The sequence below is a fragment of the Anabrus simplex genome, chromosome 7, assembly GCF_040414725.1.
Source record: "Anabrus simplex isolate iqAnaSimp1 chromosome 7, ASM4041472v1, whole genome shotgun sequence".
Classification (NCBI taxonomy): Eukaryota; Metazoa; Arthropoda; class Insecta; order Orthoptera; family Tettigoniidae; genus Anabrus; species Anabrus simplex.
This window is the reverse complement of record NC_090271.1, coordinates 171,445,068-171,462,569: the sequence shown is the minus strand read 5'-3', so window position 1 is coordinate 171,462,569 and position 17,502 is coordinate 171,445,068. Positions and strand designations below refer to the sequence as shown.

The 17,502-nt window shown below is 39.5% G+C and overlaps 1 protein-coding gene across 2 annotated transcripts in view; it reads right to left on the bottom strand.

Moving 5' to 3' along the window:
- Positions 1–481: 481 nt before the first annotated feature.
- The window catches only part of LOC136877420 (zinc metalloproteinase-disintegrin-like 4a), a 194,720-nt gene continuing 177,699 nt past the window's right edge, over positions 482–17,502 (bottom strand). For both annotated transcript variants that reach the window (XM_067151441.2, XM_067151443.2), the window contains one exon: positions 482–679. In XM_067151441.2, coding sequence (XP_067007542.2) covers positions 531–679 — 149 coding nt within the window. In that variant the 3' untranslated portion in view covers positions 482–530. The remainder of the gene's footprint in view (positions 680–17,502) is intronic.

The following is a 17,502-nucleotide window of genomic DNA, read 5'->3' as shown; positions in this document are numbered from 1 at the left end:
TATCATACTCATTGCACTGCACCAATTTTCAAGTTTCAAGATATTAGATGGGAGTGAAAGCTGGGTGGTCTCAGGATGTCTTATTCTTAAGTTAAAAGAAACAGAGATCAAAGTAGCGAGGATAATCACTGGTACAAGTAGGTGGGAAGAATGGCAGGAGGATACTCAGAATGAGGAGATAAAGGCTGTTAGGAATGAACTCAATGGATGAACTGGTACATATAAACAGGCTTTGGTGGTGGGATCATGTGAGGCAAATGAAGGAGGATAGGCTACCTAGGAGAATAATGGTGCAATCATGGAAGGTAAGAGAAGTAGAGGGAGACCAAGGCGACAGTTGTTAGACTCGGTTTCTAATGATCTAAAGATAAGAGGTATGTAACTAACCGAGGTGATAGAGCTAGTTATAGATAGAGGATTGTGGAGGCATTTAGTAAGTTTACAGAGGTTTGCAGACTGAACACTGAAAGGCATAACAGTCTATAATAGAGATATATGTAATATATATATACAATATGTCAAGTCACAGATTAGTTAACTTCACTATCATATTCCAAAGCAGCAAGCAATTTATGTTCCATTTTATCCAGAAGTTTCTTCACAGCATCTTCAATGTCAGACCTAAAATCCTGGACAGCACTACGCCAGTCTTGGTCTAATACTTTTCTTATTTTATCACCTGCAACAAAAGAAAAATAGCAATACAAGGTAAAAGACATATTTTGATTTAGAAATTAATAAATTTAATCAACATAATGAACAATTTTACAATTGTTGTATCTTAGTTTGGAAACACTAATTTAATATATTCATTAAAGAATCAAGTGGACAGAAAGTGCAAGGTAGCTAAGGAAGAATGGCTGAAGGAGAAGTGCAAGGATGACGAAAGCTGTATGGTCCTGGGACAATATTTAGGTTTTAATATAATTTATATAAGCATTGTCAAAAGATGGCACTAATGGCTTTTGTTCTTGTTTTGCCAGAAGCCTGTACCTATAGCTCTTCATATCCAGAGCTCGAAGGTCAGTCCTCTCACCATGCTAGTTTTTATACGGCAGTGAGTAGAGTTTGATATTATGTGAATAAAGGCTGCATATGTTGTTTTCAAACACTAAGCAGAATGTGATTTGCTTATTTTTATTGCCTGGGGCCTCTGAACCGGAAGCCAGTTTGCTGACCATCCAGCCAAGGAGCCAGACTTGGGAAACAGACCGTATGGAGGATAAGGAGATGTATCAAGGGAGCGTGAGTTGTGTGAATGCAGGGGGAGAAAGAACAGATCTGCAGAACAGAGGAATGATTTGAAACAAGGAAGTCCACTCTCACCATTTCTTTCATTGTAGTATTAAGTGATAATAAGGACAAGAAAATAACAGAAACATTCCTTAAAAAAATGATAAAAAAATAAACATAAAAAAGACTGAGCGAGTTGGCTGTGCAGTTAGGGGAGCGCAGCTGTAAGCTTGCATCCAGGAGATAGTGGGTTCCAGTCCTGCTGTCAGCAGCCCTGAAGATGGTTTTCCATGGTTTCCCATTTTCACACCAAGCAAATGCTGGGGCTATACCTTAATTAAGGCCACGGATGCTTCCTTCCCACTCTTAGCCCTTTCCTCTCCTATCATTGCCATAAGACCTATTTTGTCGGTACGACGTAAAGCAGATTGTACATATATGTATATATATATATAAAAATTAAAAGCTTATTGTGGAGTAAAGCTGTCCCCAAGAATGGCAAAAGAGTGATATACCATACGTACCATATCCCAATACCGACATATGGTTCAGAAACTTGGGTAATTTGGGGAAGAAAGAAAACCAGAATCCAGGCCTGTGATGACAACATTTTTTGAGAAGTAGATTAGGAATAACAAAAATGGAGGAGAATGTTAGAGAACTATCATGTACTTTCTGAGAGGTATACAACGATAGTAGTAGTATGGCCAGGGATGGTAAGACTAAAATATTAATAAAACATAACACACTTACCAAGAAGATCAGAAGGTAGGACGTACTAAGGTGTAGAAGCTATTTGAGCCCATCAAGGTTAGGCGGATTAAAGAATAAATAAGTTATTACTGACTAAAATAAAAACAATGTTCAAGGAAATCAAGAATTTAATTGAAAATTAAGGTTAAAATAAACTTCAGGAATAAAGTTAGATGTAGTTGGTATAAGTGAAGTACGTTGGCAGGAAGAACAAGATTTTTGGTCAGGTGACTACCGAATTATCAACACAAAATCAAACATGGGAAATGCAGGAGTTGGTTTAATAATGAATAAGAAAATAGGGCAGCGGGTAAGCTACTACGACCAGCGTAATGAAAGAATTATTGTCGTCAAGATAGACACCAAGCCAATGCCCACCACAATAGTGCAGGTCTATATGCCTACTAGTTCAGCGGATGATGAAGAAATCGGAAGAATATATGAGGATTGACGAGAATCTAATTGTGATGGGAGACTAGAATACATTGGTAGGCCAAGGAAGAGAAGGTAATACAGTAGGAGAATTTGGATTGGGACAAAGGAACGAAAGAGGAAGTCGGTTGGTTGAATTCTGCACTGATCATAATTTAGTCCTTGCCAATACTTGGTTCAAACACCACAAACGATGGCTGTATACGTGGACAAGACCTGGAGACACTGGAAGGTATCAAATAGACTTCATTATGATTAGGCAGAGATTCAGAAACCAGGTGTTGGATTGCAAAACTTTCCCAGGAGCAGACGTGGACTCTGACCACAACTTGTTGGTCATGAAATGCCATCTGAAGTTGAAGAAATTGAAGAAAGGAAAGAATGCAAAAAGATGCGATCTAGACAAGTTGAAAGAAAAGAGTGTGACGGATTGTTTCAAGGAACGTGTTGCACAAGGACTAAATGAAAAGGCTGAAGGAAACACTATAGAAGAAGAGTGGAGAGTCATGAAAAATGAAGTCAGTAGGGCTGCTCAAGAAATGTCAGGAAGGAAGAAAAGATCAACTAAGAATCAGTGGATAACTCAGGAGATACTAAACCTGATTGATGAACGACGAAAATACAAGAATGCTAGAAATGAAGAGGGCAGAAAAGAATACAGGCGATTAAAGAATCAAGTGGACAGAAAGTGCAAGGTAGCTAAGGAAGAATGGCTGAAGGAGAAGTGCAAGGATGTCGAAGGCTGTATGGTCCTGGGAAAGGTAGATGCTGCATACAGGAAAATCAAGGAAACCTTTGGAGAAAGGAAATCTAGGTGTATGAATATTAAGAGCTCAGATGGAAAGCCACTTCTAGGGAAAGAAGACAAAGCCGAAAGATGGCAGGAGCATATCCAACAGTTGTATCAAGGTAAAGATGTAGATAATTTGGTTCTGGAACATGAAGAGGCTGTTGATGCTGATGAAATGGGAGACCCAATTTTGAGGTCAGAGTTTGACAGAGCTGTGAGTGACCTAAATAAGAACAAGGCACCTGGAATTGATGACATTCCCTCTGAATTACTGACTGCCTTAGGAGAAACCAGCATGGCAAGGTTATTTCATTTAGTGTGCAAGATGTATGAGACAGGAGAAGTCCCATCCGATTTTTGGCAGAATGTTGTTATACCTATTCCCAAGAAAGCCGGTGCTGACAGGTGTGAAAACTACTGCACCATTAGTTTAGTATCTCATGCCTGCAAAATTTTAACATGTATTATTTACAGAAGAATGGAAAAACAAGTTGAAGCTGAGTTAGGAGAAGATCAATTTGGCTTCAGAAGAAATGTAGGAACACGTGAAGCAATCCTGACTTTACGTCTGATCTTAGAGGATCGAATCAAGGACAAGCCCACATACATGGCATTCGTAGATCTAGAAAAGGCATTCGATAATGTTGATTGGACCAAGCTATTTATGATTCTGAAGATGATAGGGATCAGATACCGAGAACGAAGAATTATCTACAATCTGTATAAAAATCAGTCTGCAGTGATAAGAATCGAGGGCTTTGAAAAAGAAGCAGCAATCCAGAAAGGAGTGAGGCAAGGCTGCATTTTGTCTCCTCTCCTTTTCAATGTTTACATAGAACAGGCAGTAAAGGAAATCAAAGAGAAATTTGGAAAGGGAATCACAATCCAAGGAGAGGAAATCAAAAGCTTGAGATTTGCCGATGATATTGTTATTTTATCTGAGACTGCAGAAGATCTTGAGAAGTTGCTGAATGGTATTGATGAAGTCTTGGGTAAGGAGTACAAGATGAAAATAAATAAGTCCAAAACCAAAGTAATGGAGTGCGGTCGAACGAAGGCAGGTGATGTAGGAAATATTAGATTAGGAAATGAAGTCTTAAAGGAAGTAGATGAATATAGTTACTTGGGTAGTAAAATAACTAACAATGGCAGAAGTAAGGAGGACATAAAATGCAGACTAGCACAAGAAAGGAAGAGCTTTCTTAAGAAAAGAAATTTGCTCACTTCAGACATTGATATCGGAATTAGAAAGATGTTTTTGAAGACTTTCGCGTGGAGTGTGGCATTGTATGGAAGTGAAACATGGATGATAACTAGCTCAAAAAGAAAGAGAATAGAAGCATTTGAAATGTGGTGTTACAGAAGAATGCTGAAGGTGCGATGGATAGATCGAATCACGAATGAAGAGATACTGAATCGAAATGATGAGAGGAGATCGATTTGGCTAAATTTGACGAGAAGAAGAGATAGAATGATAGGACACATCTTAAGACACCCAGGACTTGTTCAGTTGGTTTTTGAAGGAAGTGTAGGTGGTAAGAATGGTAGGGGTAGACCAAGGTATGAATATGACAAGCAGATTAGAGCAGATGTAGGATGCAATAGTTACGTAGAAATGAAAAGGTTAGCACAGGATAGGGTAGCATGGAGAGTTGCATCAAATCAGTCTATGGACTGATGACTCAAACAACAACACTTAATAAAAGACAAACTTTAAGGAAACTCAAAATGTGCGAGATTTCATTAAAAAAAAGTTAATCTTTCATACCTTGGGATCCCAGAAACTTAACTAAGGTAATTAACAATTACAATAACTTAGAGAATCTATATATATAAAATAAGAGTTTTGTCTGTACATTGTTCAGAATTTGAAAAGAATGGTATTTCTGTATCGGTCATGTCCCCAGCAACAAGAAATGCATTTTTTACTTTTCCGTAATGTCTGTCTGTCTATCTGTCTATCTGTCTGTCTGTCTACGCATCGTGAGAAAACGGCCGAAGAGAATTTAATGAAAATCGGTACGTAAAGTCAGGTGATGAACCACTACAATCTAGGCAATAAATTATTTTATTCACGCTGAGTGAAATGGTAGTTTAGGGGAAGGCCTGAAATGTAATTCTCAAATAAGTTATTTATGTTATTTGTGGTCGTATCGATGAATACTACATAACTAACATAACTTTAGTTATGTCGTAAGTTAGTAGTAGTTATGTAAGAAGTTATTAAATTTCCGATCACTTATGTCTTATACATTGTTACCGTACCGCATATAATCACAGAGATATTCATGAAATTGGATTTTTGTTACTAAGTCCATATTACCGCTGAGTCACGAGAAAATGGGTAAACAGAATTTAGTGAAAATCTATATATATAAAATAAGAGTTTTGTCTGTACATTGCTCAGAATTTGAAAATAATGGTATTTCTGTATCGGTCATGTCCACAGTAACAAGAAAATGCACTTTTTACTTTTCCGTAATTTCTGTCTGTCTGTCTGTCTGTCTGTCTGTCTGTCTGTCTGTCTGTCTGTCTGTCTGTATGTATGTACACGCATCACGAGAAAACGGCTGAAGAGAATTTAATGAAAATCAGCATGTGAAGTCGGGGGATGAGCCTCTACAATCTAGGCTATAAATCATTTTACTCACGTTGAGTGAAATGGTAGTTTAGGGGAAGGCCTAAAATTGAATTCTCAACTATTTATGTTATTAGTGGTCTAATGAAAATCGGTATGTGAAGTCGGGGAATAAATTGCTACAATCTAGGCTGTAAATTATTTTATTCACGCTGAGTGAAATGGTAGTTTAGGGGAAGGCCTAAAATGTAATTCTCAAATATTTCTTATTAGAAGTGTAGTCGATGAATGCTAGATAACTAAGGTTATATAGTATTAAATTTCCTATTATCCATGTCTTATACATTGTTACCGTACTGGCTATGATCACCAAGATATTCATAAATTTGAATTTTTGTTACTAAGTCCATATCAGCGCCGAGTAACGAGAAAATGGGTAAACAGTATTTAATGAAAATCCGTATGTAAAGTTGGAGAATAAGAAACTACAGTTTACTGTATAAAATATTTTACAAATCAGAGTCGAAAGAAAACTAAATGTGTAGGCCTAAAATATAGAAAGCTCATAACACTGATCAACAATAATATTACATTGACCATTGTTTGTTGTGATGTGCTTTGTGTCTTCTGTTGCCCCTCATCTCCGGCAGATAGGATTACTGCTGCGTACAGAGTATTTTTTATTTGATTTCCGTCGCACCGACATAGATAGGTTTTATGGCGACGATGGGATAGGAAAGGGCTAGGAGTGACTTAGGCCTTAATTAAGGTACAGGCCCAACATTTGACTGGTGTGAAAGTGGGAAACCACGGAATACCATCTTCAGCGCTGCCGACAATGGGGTTCGAATCCACTATCTCTCGGATACAAGCTCACAGCTGCGCACCGCTAACCACACGGTCAACTCGCCCAGTCGGACAGAGTGTAACAGCCTGCCTGAATATTGATGGGAAGTAGCTGGTGAGTTATATAACTTTCTTCTTTAGCATGCCATTCCCCTGGTTTATAAATTTTCTGATACTACTGGTACGTAACACACTGGATCATCATAGCATTCGGGCTATTCATTCCCTACTCTGAGGTACTGATTGGAATGAACAGTGTGCATATTTAGCGGAATAATGACAGATGAGTGTTCATGGAAATCTGCGGCCTGGTCATCCCAGCTCTGGAACTTTGGACTATTAGATTGGCACCGCAATCTAACCGCAGCACTGTTCGTTAAAAGTGATAAAACGTGCAGCACCGAGCTCGATAGCTGCAGTCGCTTAAGTGCGGCCAGTGTCCAGTATTCGGGAGATAGTGGGTTCGAACCCCACTATCGGCAGCCCTGAGGATGGTTTTCCGTGGTTTCCCATTTTTATACCAGGCAAATGCTGGGGTTGTACCTCAGTTAAGGCCATGGCCGCTTCCTTCCCACTCCTAGCCCTTTCCTGTCCCATAGTCGCCATAAGACCTATCTGTGTCGGTGCAACGCAAAGCAACTAGCAAAAAAAAAAAAAAAGTGCGGCTTTCCATTTGATCGAGTATTTTATATGATAGCATTGCTTTTAATCGCTACATTCATACTTACGTTTTTGTAATGATCTATGTTGATTTCAGTTAGGAAAACCACAAAGTCAGTCTTTCTGAGAATCCCGTAGCGAAGCACGGGTACATCAGCTAGTAGGTATATAAAGTCTGAGAATAAGGAACTACAGTCGACGATATAAATCATTTTGTAAGACGTCCTAATATCACAGAGTCGAAAGAAAACTAATGTGAACGCCTGCAATATAGAAAGCTCATAAACTATATCAACAATAACATTACATTGACCATTGTTTGTTATGATGTGCCTTTTGTCTTCTGTTTCCACTCATCCCCAATAGGTAGGATTACTGCAGCGTACCAAGTTTTTTTAAAATTTGCTTTACGTCGCACCGACACAGGTAGGTCTTATGGCGATGATGGGATAGGAAAGGAATAGGGGTGTGAAGGAAGTGGCTTAGGCTTTAATTAAGGTACAGTCTGGTGTGACTGGTGTGAAAATGGGAAACCATGGAATACCATCTTCAGGGGTGCCAGCAGTGGGGTTCGAATCCACTATCTCCCGGATGCAAGCTCACAGCTGCGCACCTCTAACCACACGGCCAACTCACCTGGTCATTCCGAGTGTACCTGTATATTGGCGGGAAGTAGCTGGGGAGTTAGATAACTTTCTTCTTTAGCATGCCATTCCTCTGGTTCATACAATTTCTGATATTACTAGTACGTAACACACTGGTTCATCATAGCATTCGAGCTATTCAATCTCTACTCTGAGGCACCGATTGGAATGAGTAGTGTGAATATTTAACGGAATAATGACAGAGGAGTGTTCACGGCAGTCTACGACCTGGTTATTCCAGTTCTGGAACTTTGAACTGTTAGATCGGCACCGTAGTACTGTTCGTTGAAAGTGAGAAAGCATGCGGTTTTTCATTTGATCGAGTATTTTATATGATTGCTTTCAATCGCTACATTCCTACGGACGTTTTTGCAATGACCTATGTTGAATTCAGTTAGGAAAACCACTAAGTCAGTCTTTCTGAGAATCCTGTAGCGAAGCACGGGTACATCAGCTAGTCAGAAAATAAAACCCGACTGTAGCTCAAGAGCAGAAAACAGTTTCTTAAGAACTATCTCCGGTTACTTGAAAAGGTAACCCAAAATCATATCCCAACAAATCAAGATCTATAAGGAGTGATACCAAGAAATTAAATAAATACGGTAATTAAGAAGCAAAAGAAAGAAAACTTTCAAGTTAATAATCAATAAATCCTTAAATCAAAGCTCACGGATGACAAAATGCTCATCCAACCTGCATAGCGAATCAACATCATTTCCAAGACAACTCTCACAACAGATAGAACGCACGTCAGCTGTCAAAACATAACAGAGAACACACAGACCAAAAACGTTTACAAGTTGCAGTCATGGCAAAGAGATGACGTGACCCGAGAAAGAAAATGGCTGCGCATAAACAACCGAATTAGCCAAGAAACAGTTTTCAGCTCACTAACTTACATTTCCCCTAGATGTTTTTCTTGGCACTTTAAAACAACCATTGATACATTAAGAATTAAATTAATCTAAAAATAAGAATGGGAAATACCATTTAGATGCCACAGTCAATAACTTATATTGGTCTTTACAGTTATACCCAATGTGAATTTTTAACATATAAATCATAACTTTACGTGCTTGGAACTAGTCAGCGGACTTAAACATTTGCAAAGGCTTACATGAAAGAAACCCCAATTACTTTAATCATAACATTATCAGATAATAATAATCTGTAACACAATCTCAAAACGTATTCACATGTTATTCCTTTGATTGAAGAAAGATCAAATATCATCCAATATTTAATTTAGAAAAACGTTTGTGCTTTAAACGATCCAAGAATAGTTCCACATTCATATTACATGTATCTCTTCAAGTTACTTCAGGACCCAGATTAAAAAATTAATTATATATGATCTCGCTGAAAAAAAACTTAAATGAAAAATGAATCCGAAGCATTTGGCCTCCTGCCGGTTGGGGAGTATATAATCCAGTATCGAAGATCATTGCTCTTTCTTCTTCTTTACTCAATTTTTGATTAAATTTCCAACAGCACCAGCAAGGATGGATCTTTCCACGTTTACAACCGCAGAGAATCCAGAATAATAATAAAAGACAGTCGGCGTATTGTCGTTATGCGCAGAAATAACAGGGACAAGTTGAGTACCGTGAATGCTGCTAGATGGCAGTACAATGCAGACAGCAAGGCTCACTCAAGACTACCACCCAAACTACTAGGAGCTTGCGGGTAAATGCAGTAACTTAAGTAACATTCCGATAGTGGCAACAGAGCATGATATTGCTTGATAGTTTGCCTTGATACAATGTGGCAATCGCCAGGTACTCAAAATACTTTTAAACTCTTGAAATTCTGTCACAGAACTAGTGCAAGTGGAACCATTGATAGGATAGAGTTCAGGCTTAGATAGCATGGTCACATGAAGAGAATGGAGAAGAGGATGATGCACAAGATGGGAGTGGAAGTCTGAAGATCAAGCTGAAAGGAGTGGAGCATTAGGTGAAGAAAACAGGGCAGTACTGGACCAAAGTGACAACAGAGAGATGGTGGGAAGACAGAAAACGGTAAAGAAGCGTATATTGCAAACAGACCTGGCCACTAGCTAGAAGATGTATGTCATGATGATGATGCGGTGATGATCATGATGACGATTTTTATTTCATAACATGTCCCTTCTTTTTACACAATGTACCAGCTTTCCACATAAAACATTTGAAATGTCCCATTGTTTAAACCTGAATATTGGGAACCATATTTTAGTGTCTATTATTGTTAATTATTATTATTATTATTATTACCGAGTGAATTGGCCATGCAGTTAGAGGAACGCAGCTGTTAATTTGCATTCAGGAGATAGTGGCATCGACCCCACTGTTGGCAGCCCTGAAGATGGTTTTCTGTGGTTTCCCATTTTCACAGCAGGCAAATCCTGGCTGGGATTGTACCTTCATTAAGGCCACGGCCACTTCCTTACTGCTCCTAGCCCTTTCCTATCCCATCATCGCTATAATCTTATCTTTGTCAGTTTGACGTAAAGCAACTTGTAAAAAAAAAAGTATATATATTAACTTTATTGGCTATATTGGATCACTTGAGTTGTTCCACATTCACTTCTTCTTTGAAGGTTGAACTGTTTGGTTCTTGTCATCTGACCAGTATTTATCCATTCATTCCGATAGTAATTTTCTCAATTTTTCTGAAATCGCTATAGTCTTCTGTGTCATTTCTGCTGAAAATTTGTGAGTCTTAAGAAGGGTGTTAATTTTATTTCTTTTTCCTCTACATCTGCTATCTTGAGTCCAATTACTTGGAGATCTTGCTAAATTTCATGGACCCATTTTCCTCCTATTTTCTTTCCATTTCTAATCTATTAATTAATTCAATTAACAAATAAAAACTTGTCCAATTTTCTAACCTTAAGTATATTTGATCAAGGCATATCAAAATTATAACAAGACCAGGACACCAAAGTGGACTCCACAAAATAAAATATGTAAGGAAGAGTGGGGGAACTGTGCACAGTGGGTAATCGTGTGCAGTAGAAAATTCCATGTTCATAGTAGAATTAATGACTCCAACTACTGTAGCCCTCTAGCCGTTCTTCTATGTGGTAGACAGGGATAGTCTGGCTGGTGCTAGTTGCTTTGTCTGAGCTGTGAGACATGAATGAAGAAAACAGCAGTTTCTTGTTATTTTCTACCACCAGAAAATAAGAACTGTTATTAATTATTTCAAGGTCCACCTTGTCAATACAATTCAAAATCTAGTATTGTACCGGAAATACCGCTAAGAGAAAGCAAGTTTAAAGTATGAAAGTTAAACTTCGCGTGAGGTGAAGGATAGGCAAGCCCGCTGAGCTCCACTGACGTACACAGTAGTGACGTGGCTGCCTCGGGCAGGCTTCGCACAGCGAGAATGACCATATATGGTTATGTTCCAATTCATCTGCAAAAAATCTATTTGGAGTTAAGATACAATTATTTTTGCACTGCCAACGTTGAGGCCATAATAACAGCTGCAAACTATCAAATTCTTGAGCAAATCTACCAAGTACCTTAGGAGTTATAGAGGTGGATAATATCCACGTTTCGAGATGCTTCATCGGCTTCAATTATAAAAGCATGGCAGGCTACAGATAGACAGTAATACTCCACCATCTCCATGATATGGGTGACGGGTGGAGCTCTACAAGTGCGGCAGGCCCTAAGCTAAGTCCAGTCGGGACTCGGTATTTCGATGAGATGATACTCTGACCCTCTAGTGCTTGGTTCCAGTAGAACATAGTATTTTTCTTCAAGTGCCATATTAGGACTTGTGTCTTCTTCACAAACAGCGGTGTTCCAAAGGAACATAGAATTTTTCCAAGTGTTACAATTTCTCCAAGTGTTGTATTGAATTTGCGTTGTCATAACAGACTATGGAAGCATAGAATATTTCCGAGTGCCACATTTGAACTTGTGTTTTCAAAACAAACTGTGGGAACATAGAATCTTAATGTCATATTTGAACTTGTGTTTTCTTTTTGTGAAATTCCGAGAGAACACAGAATTTTTCAGTGCCGCATTTAACCTGCCAGTAGTTGCTAGGACGAAAGTAACATGAGTGGTCGCGCATTGAGCAAAATGCTCACGGTATGATATGGCATGTTTTCATAATAAATACCAACTCATTTCAAGCGTAAATGTATTAACACATTAAATAAACATGAGAATAAGCCTCAAATGGTTATAAAAACACTAAAAATTACAAATAAAATTGCAAATAGTAATAAATCTCAAGTGGTTATAACTGTATCTGGAAAAAACAACTCCCAACTTTCTAAAATAGTGTGTTCATCTTTCGCAATGCCCTTTATACAAGGAGGATGAGTCACTATAGTTTCAGCACAAGTACGTAAGCATGAATTTCTTCTTGGTGGGTGTCTGCCCCATTTTGTCACCTTATCTTTCCCTATATAAACATTCTCACTAAATCTGAGATTCTCATTTACCTCCAACATATTATGTTGTTCGCCAGCTAGAGATTGCTCTCCAGGTACGGTTTCATCAGCATGTTCTTTCGGCTCAGAGTAGTGATGGGTAGTCTGAGACTAGGTCTCGAGATTTCTCAGGATTTCTCGAGACTAGCGCAGGCACTATTTCTCGCGAGAAATTTCGAGAGATCTCGAGAGCGTTGTCCCTGCGTTGTGCGGTGAGCAGCGTGTCGTAGGCCTAGAAGTTGTCGGAGCTGAATGTTGTTTGTGCCGAGTATCCAAATAGCCAACCATGGGCCTTCTGCATTTCGTAAATACGTGTCAACAAGCGACTAGGGTGTTCATTTTTACCGAGGTCTATTTTGACGCAGTATCACATAATTATAAAGGATACGCATTCTGGCATTGTATGCACTGGTAGGTACACGAATGAGTGGTTTAAGTACATAACCTGATGGCTACTGTAGGTACACGTACGTAACTGGATACTAGAGGCGTGCATTATTCGAACTCGAGACGAGGTAAGATGCGCCTTGCTGCATATGCAACCACCATTACGCATGAGTGGAATGTGTAATTTAAAATGTTCCAGTTTGCTCAAATTCTTTCGACAGATAAGTGCACATCGTTATCAGACGGATCAGACCCCACATTCAATAACATACGACCACTGCTTGTGCTTATTTTGGTGACGAAGGAAATAATTCTTACAATGTTATAGAGTATTCCCGTCACAATTAAGTACTTCGATATATGACGGTGCAATGTGAAATTGAACTAGTTTTACGCAACAACTTGTAGACGATGTCCGAAACCCAACACAAGTCGTGGATGTCGGTTATTTTGAAGAGATGTCACATAGCACAGCCCGCTGTGTTTCTTGTTCATAAGAAGTAAAATACGTCGGCAAAAATAGTTTTGGGATGATCCGGCACTTACATACGCATAATATCAATGAAGAGGAATCGTCACATAACACCTCCGGCCCGGTCTGAATCACAGGAAGCTACCCTGCCGACAACTATTGTGAGGCATCCAGGTAGATTTACATTCTAATAACAGTTATTAACAAATTATACAGGTTATTCAACTAAGAATTCCACCTGAAATAACTCGTGTACAGTTTAAGATAGATTCTGTCTTCACTTTCGTTAATACTATTAAGGAGCTCATAGTTTAACATGTAGTGCTTTCCTAGGCTTTTGACAAAATTTATCATCACACACGTTTCCATATGAGAACTATTGATGATAACTATCAAGCTTACACTCGTAGTAGGCCTAACTGGGACGTCGCGTCGCACAGCTCGCAGCACACGAGAATCGGTCTCGAGAGCGTTGCCCATCACCCCTATTGAAAAAATTGGAGCAAAGTCGGGCATTTTAGATTACACGTTCCACGCATGTGTAATGGGGGTTGCATATGTAGCAAAGCACATCTTTCCCCGCGTCAAGTTCGAATAATGCACGCCTCTAATTTCCAAGTAGGTGTACATCCTATCTACAGTTATTCACAAATTATGCAGGGTTATTCAACTAAGATGTCCACCTCAAATGAGCTGTGAACAGTATAAGATACTGATATTCGGTTTTCACTTTCATTAGTGGTATTAAGGGGTTCATAGTTGAACATGCAGTACTTTTCCTGACTTTTGACAAAATATATTGGCTCACACGTTTTCATATGAGAACGTTATTTCACGCAATAACTGTCAATGATATACTATCAAGTTTACAGTCGTAGTTACTGGTACGTCGCACGGCTTGCACTACAGGAGAATCGGTCTCGAGATTCTCGCAAGAGTCTCGAGATCTGCGATGTCAGTCTCGGGAGTCTCGAGCGAGAGCGTTGCCCATCACTAGCTCAAAGTGTTCAGTATCCATATTATGTTCTCTGTGTTCACTTTCACAGTCCGAGTCACTGTTTTCGCCCTTGAGTTGATCACTAGGAATTTCATCAAACCAAGCTAAAATATCACGACTTGAAGCCATTGTAACGCAATAATTACACAACACATTAATACAATAAGTTGCAAAGAACTGTTTCGACTATGAAACAACATACAATACCGAAACTGTTACCTCTACTACAGTGGTAACACCCAAAAAGGCACAAACACAGTTAAAAGGGGGAGGTAAGAGTACAATACACAATATAAGAAAACACTACACACTCGGAAAAACAGTAGCTAGCATTACGCGGGTCTCCAACAAAACAAGTACGTAACTATCAGTGGGGCCAACTAGTGAACGACAAAACGGGAAGATGGAAGGGCTGGGAACCTACCAAAGGCATGGACATGGCTTAGATAGCGGATTCCGAAATAAATGGCCGTGATCCTTAGATTTTAAAAATATTTTTAAAAGATAATTTTACAAATACATTCCAAGTTATGAGCTATAAGTTCAGTGATATACATAGGTTATTCGTAGCAGTGTAAATTCAAATTACAAATCAACTGTACATCTAGTTACCAATGCAGTAGTACAATGCAATTTACAGGTTATCCAAAATCTAGCGTACCTAAAGTGATACAGAACTATCAGAGGCAAACCCCAAGGGAAATACTATTAAACTACAATATACATATTTTAGTGAAATAAAACGGGAATGCCTCGGAAACGAACAGGTAAGTCTAGCTGACAAACTAAGGCGTCATAAGTAACTAATTTGGTGAATCTAGGCGAGGTTAGGGCAGACTCCTGTATGAAAAGCAAATCGGAACATTACGGAATTTTTAGCAGGAACGGAATTCAAGAGTGCTTACCCGAGGAGAGTGCCATCCCGAAAACCGGGGGACGTCAACCAGATAGGCTGCTCGCAGACGGATAGACCAAGACCGACAGATTTCAGGATACCGAATTCATTCGAACACTGCCTCGCTCACTATATATAGGAATTACTGGCCTTGGAGGCAACCAATCAGCGTGCACGTGTTCCCTATCTCCACCTAGACTCACCAATCACAACCTTACTTTCGATCGAGAACTTTGACTAACATTCTAGAATACGCATGATCGCGAAAGTCGTATTTTTCCAGACTAGACAGAACACACTTTCTAGAACACATACCAACAAAGTAACAAACTCTGTACAAAAGTTATGTAACTTTCTAGATCTTTCCAGGAACTATAGACAGAATTCTACTATTTACAAATGCCTATGTTACAACATTATACAGTACAGGTTAGGTCAATAAAAATAAAACATCATATTGTATTTTACAAACAAAGACTTCAAAAAAAAATACATTCCACTCGCATTACATATTTCACTTGTAACATCTTCCTCCCCCCGAAAGTCGAGCCCTGCTCGACCAATAATATAACATCACTGGGGAGCAAGCGATAGAACGTTTTCACACAGTACCAATAGTAAAGGTACATTACTTTAACACACATGATTTCTTGAAGTAACCTTTGCGATAACCAACCAACACAAACTGTCACATAATTTTCAAAAATAATATAGATCCACCTCTTGAATAAATATCACAAAATCCACATGGATTGTCACATTGCACTTCAAAATGCCTTCTTTCACAGATGATTAGACAATTTGTAGTCTGTCCACCAAATCATGTACACCATACTTTCTTCCAAATTCTAGAAATACCAAAACTCCTCACTTGTTGCAAACACTTTTGCACTACTTTCCCACAACAGTCACAGCACAGCTAGGCCACAGGTTCTTGCTGGTGATGCGGCTGCCGACACGGTCGTTTGCCGCCAGCCTTCATTCAATGTCAGTCCAAACCTGACACCTAGGTGAGATGCAGTTCAGTGGTCTCTTGCACCAAATAAGCAGGGGTGAGACACCGTCCAGTCCGCCTGCCACCAATAGGACATTCCCCGCAGGATAGTGGTGCCGGATGGTGATGCCCAAGGCACACAGTGTGCCTCCCAATTTGGCACTTCAGGTTGCTGCCCGAAGAAGCTGGTCACTGCAGCCGCTGTAACACAGACAAACCGCAGCAGATAGGGGAATACTTTGAGGGGAAAGTATGCTGCTGGGCTCAAGATCGCGTAGAGTCACCCAATGGGTGGCTTAATAAGTATGCAGTAGGGACTCTCCCTCGCACACCAGGGATATTAGGGCACTAGCCCCGGGGTAAGCACTGCTATCTACAATTCACGTGACAAGATTATGGTGGGGGTGAAAAGAAACTATAGGAGGGTGCCCTAAACCTGACCGTAAAAGGAAGAAAATTCCAAGTAGTGACCCTAAACTAAAACTTATCTAACTTATAATACCAAATTGATTACACTAGAGGATACCTAAAGTATTCACTTACACAATTACTTACAACTAACTTACAATAAAACTTATTATTATCTTATAACTAAAACCTTATAAATAACCTCACAATAAAATTATTTTACAACTAAATTCTTACAAATAAGTTACAACTAAATCTACAAGGTCACCATCGATGGTATTTACCCTTCCCTACCAGACTTAAGGCACCTTGATCTGGGAGAGATGTACTCTGCTGATCCTTTTCCTTTCGGGATCGCTCACCAATAATGTCACCAAGGTGAGGAACTTTAAGATGGTGCAAGGACCTCGAAACCTGGGGGCCAACTTACTGATAACATGGTCCGCAGCACTACTGATGGGATGTGTTCTAATAAACACCTGGTCACCCACAGAGAGATCGTGCGGTCTTCGCCCGTGGTTGTAATTACGCTGGACCTTAGCGTAATAAACCTTCAAGTTCATTCGTGCACGGTGCCAATTAGCTCGGATCTTTTCTGGGCTGGCATCGTCGGGCAGAAGATCATTAATTGACCATAGGTTAGATAGAGGAGAATTTGGAGTAAAAACCAACATCAACGAAGCAGGGGTTTGCTTGTGGCTTTCATGGACAGCAGTGTTAAATGCAAATGACAACCAATTCAATGAGGAATCCCACTTGGAGTGGTCTGAGGAGTGATAAGCGATTAGGGCAGATCGCAGGTTACGATTCACTCTCTCAGCATAATTGGGCTTCGGGTAATACGGGGTAGTGGTTACATGAGCAATGGATAGATCAAAACAGAAATTCCGGAACTGGGCAGAAGTAAAGGCTCTTGCATTATCACTTACCAAGAATTGACAGGGTCCAAACGAGGCGAATATCTGTTTCAAGCACGAG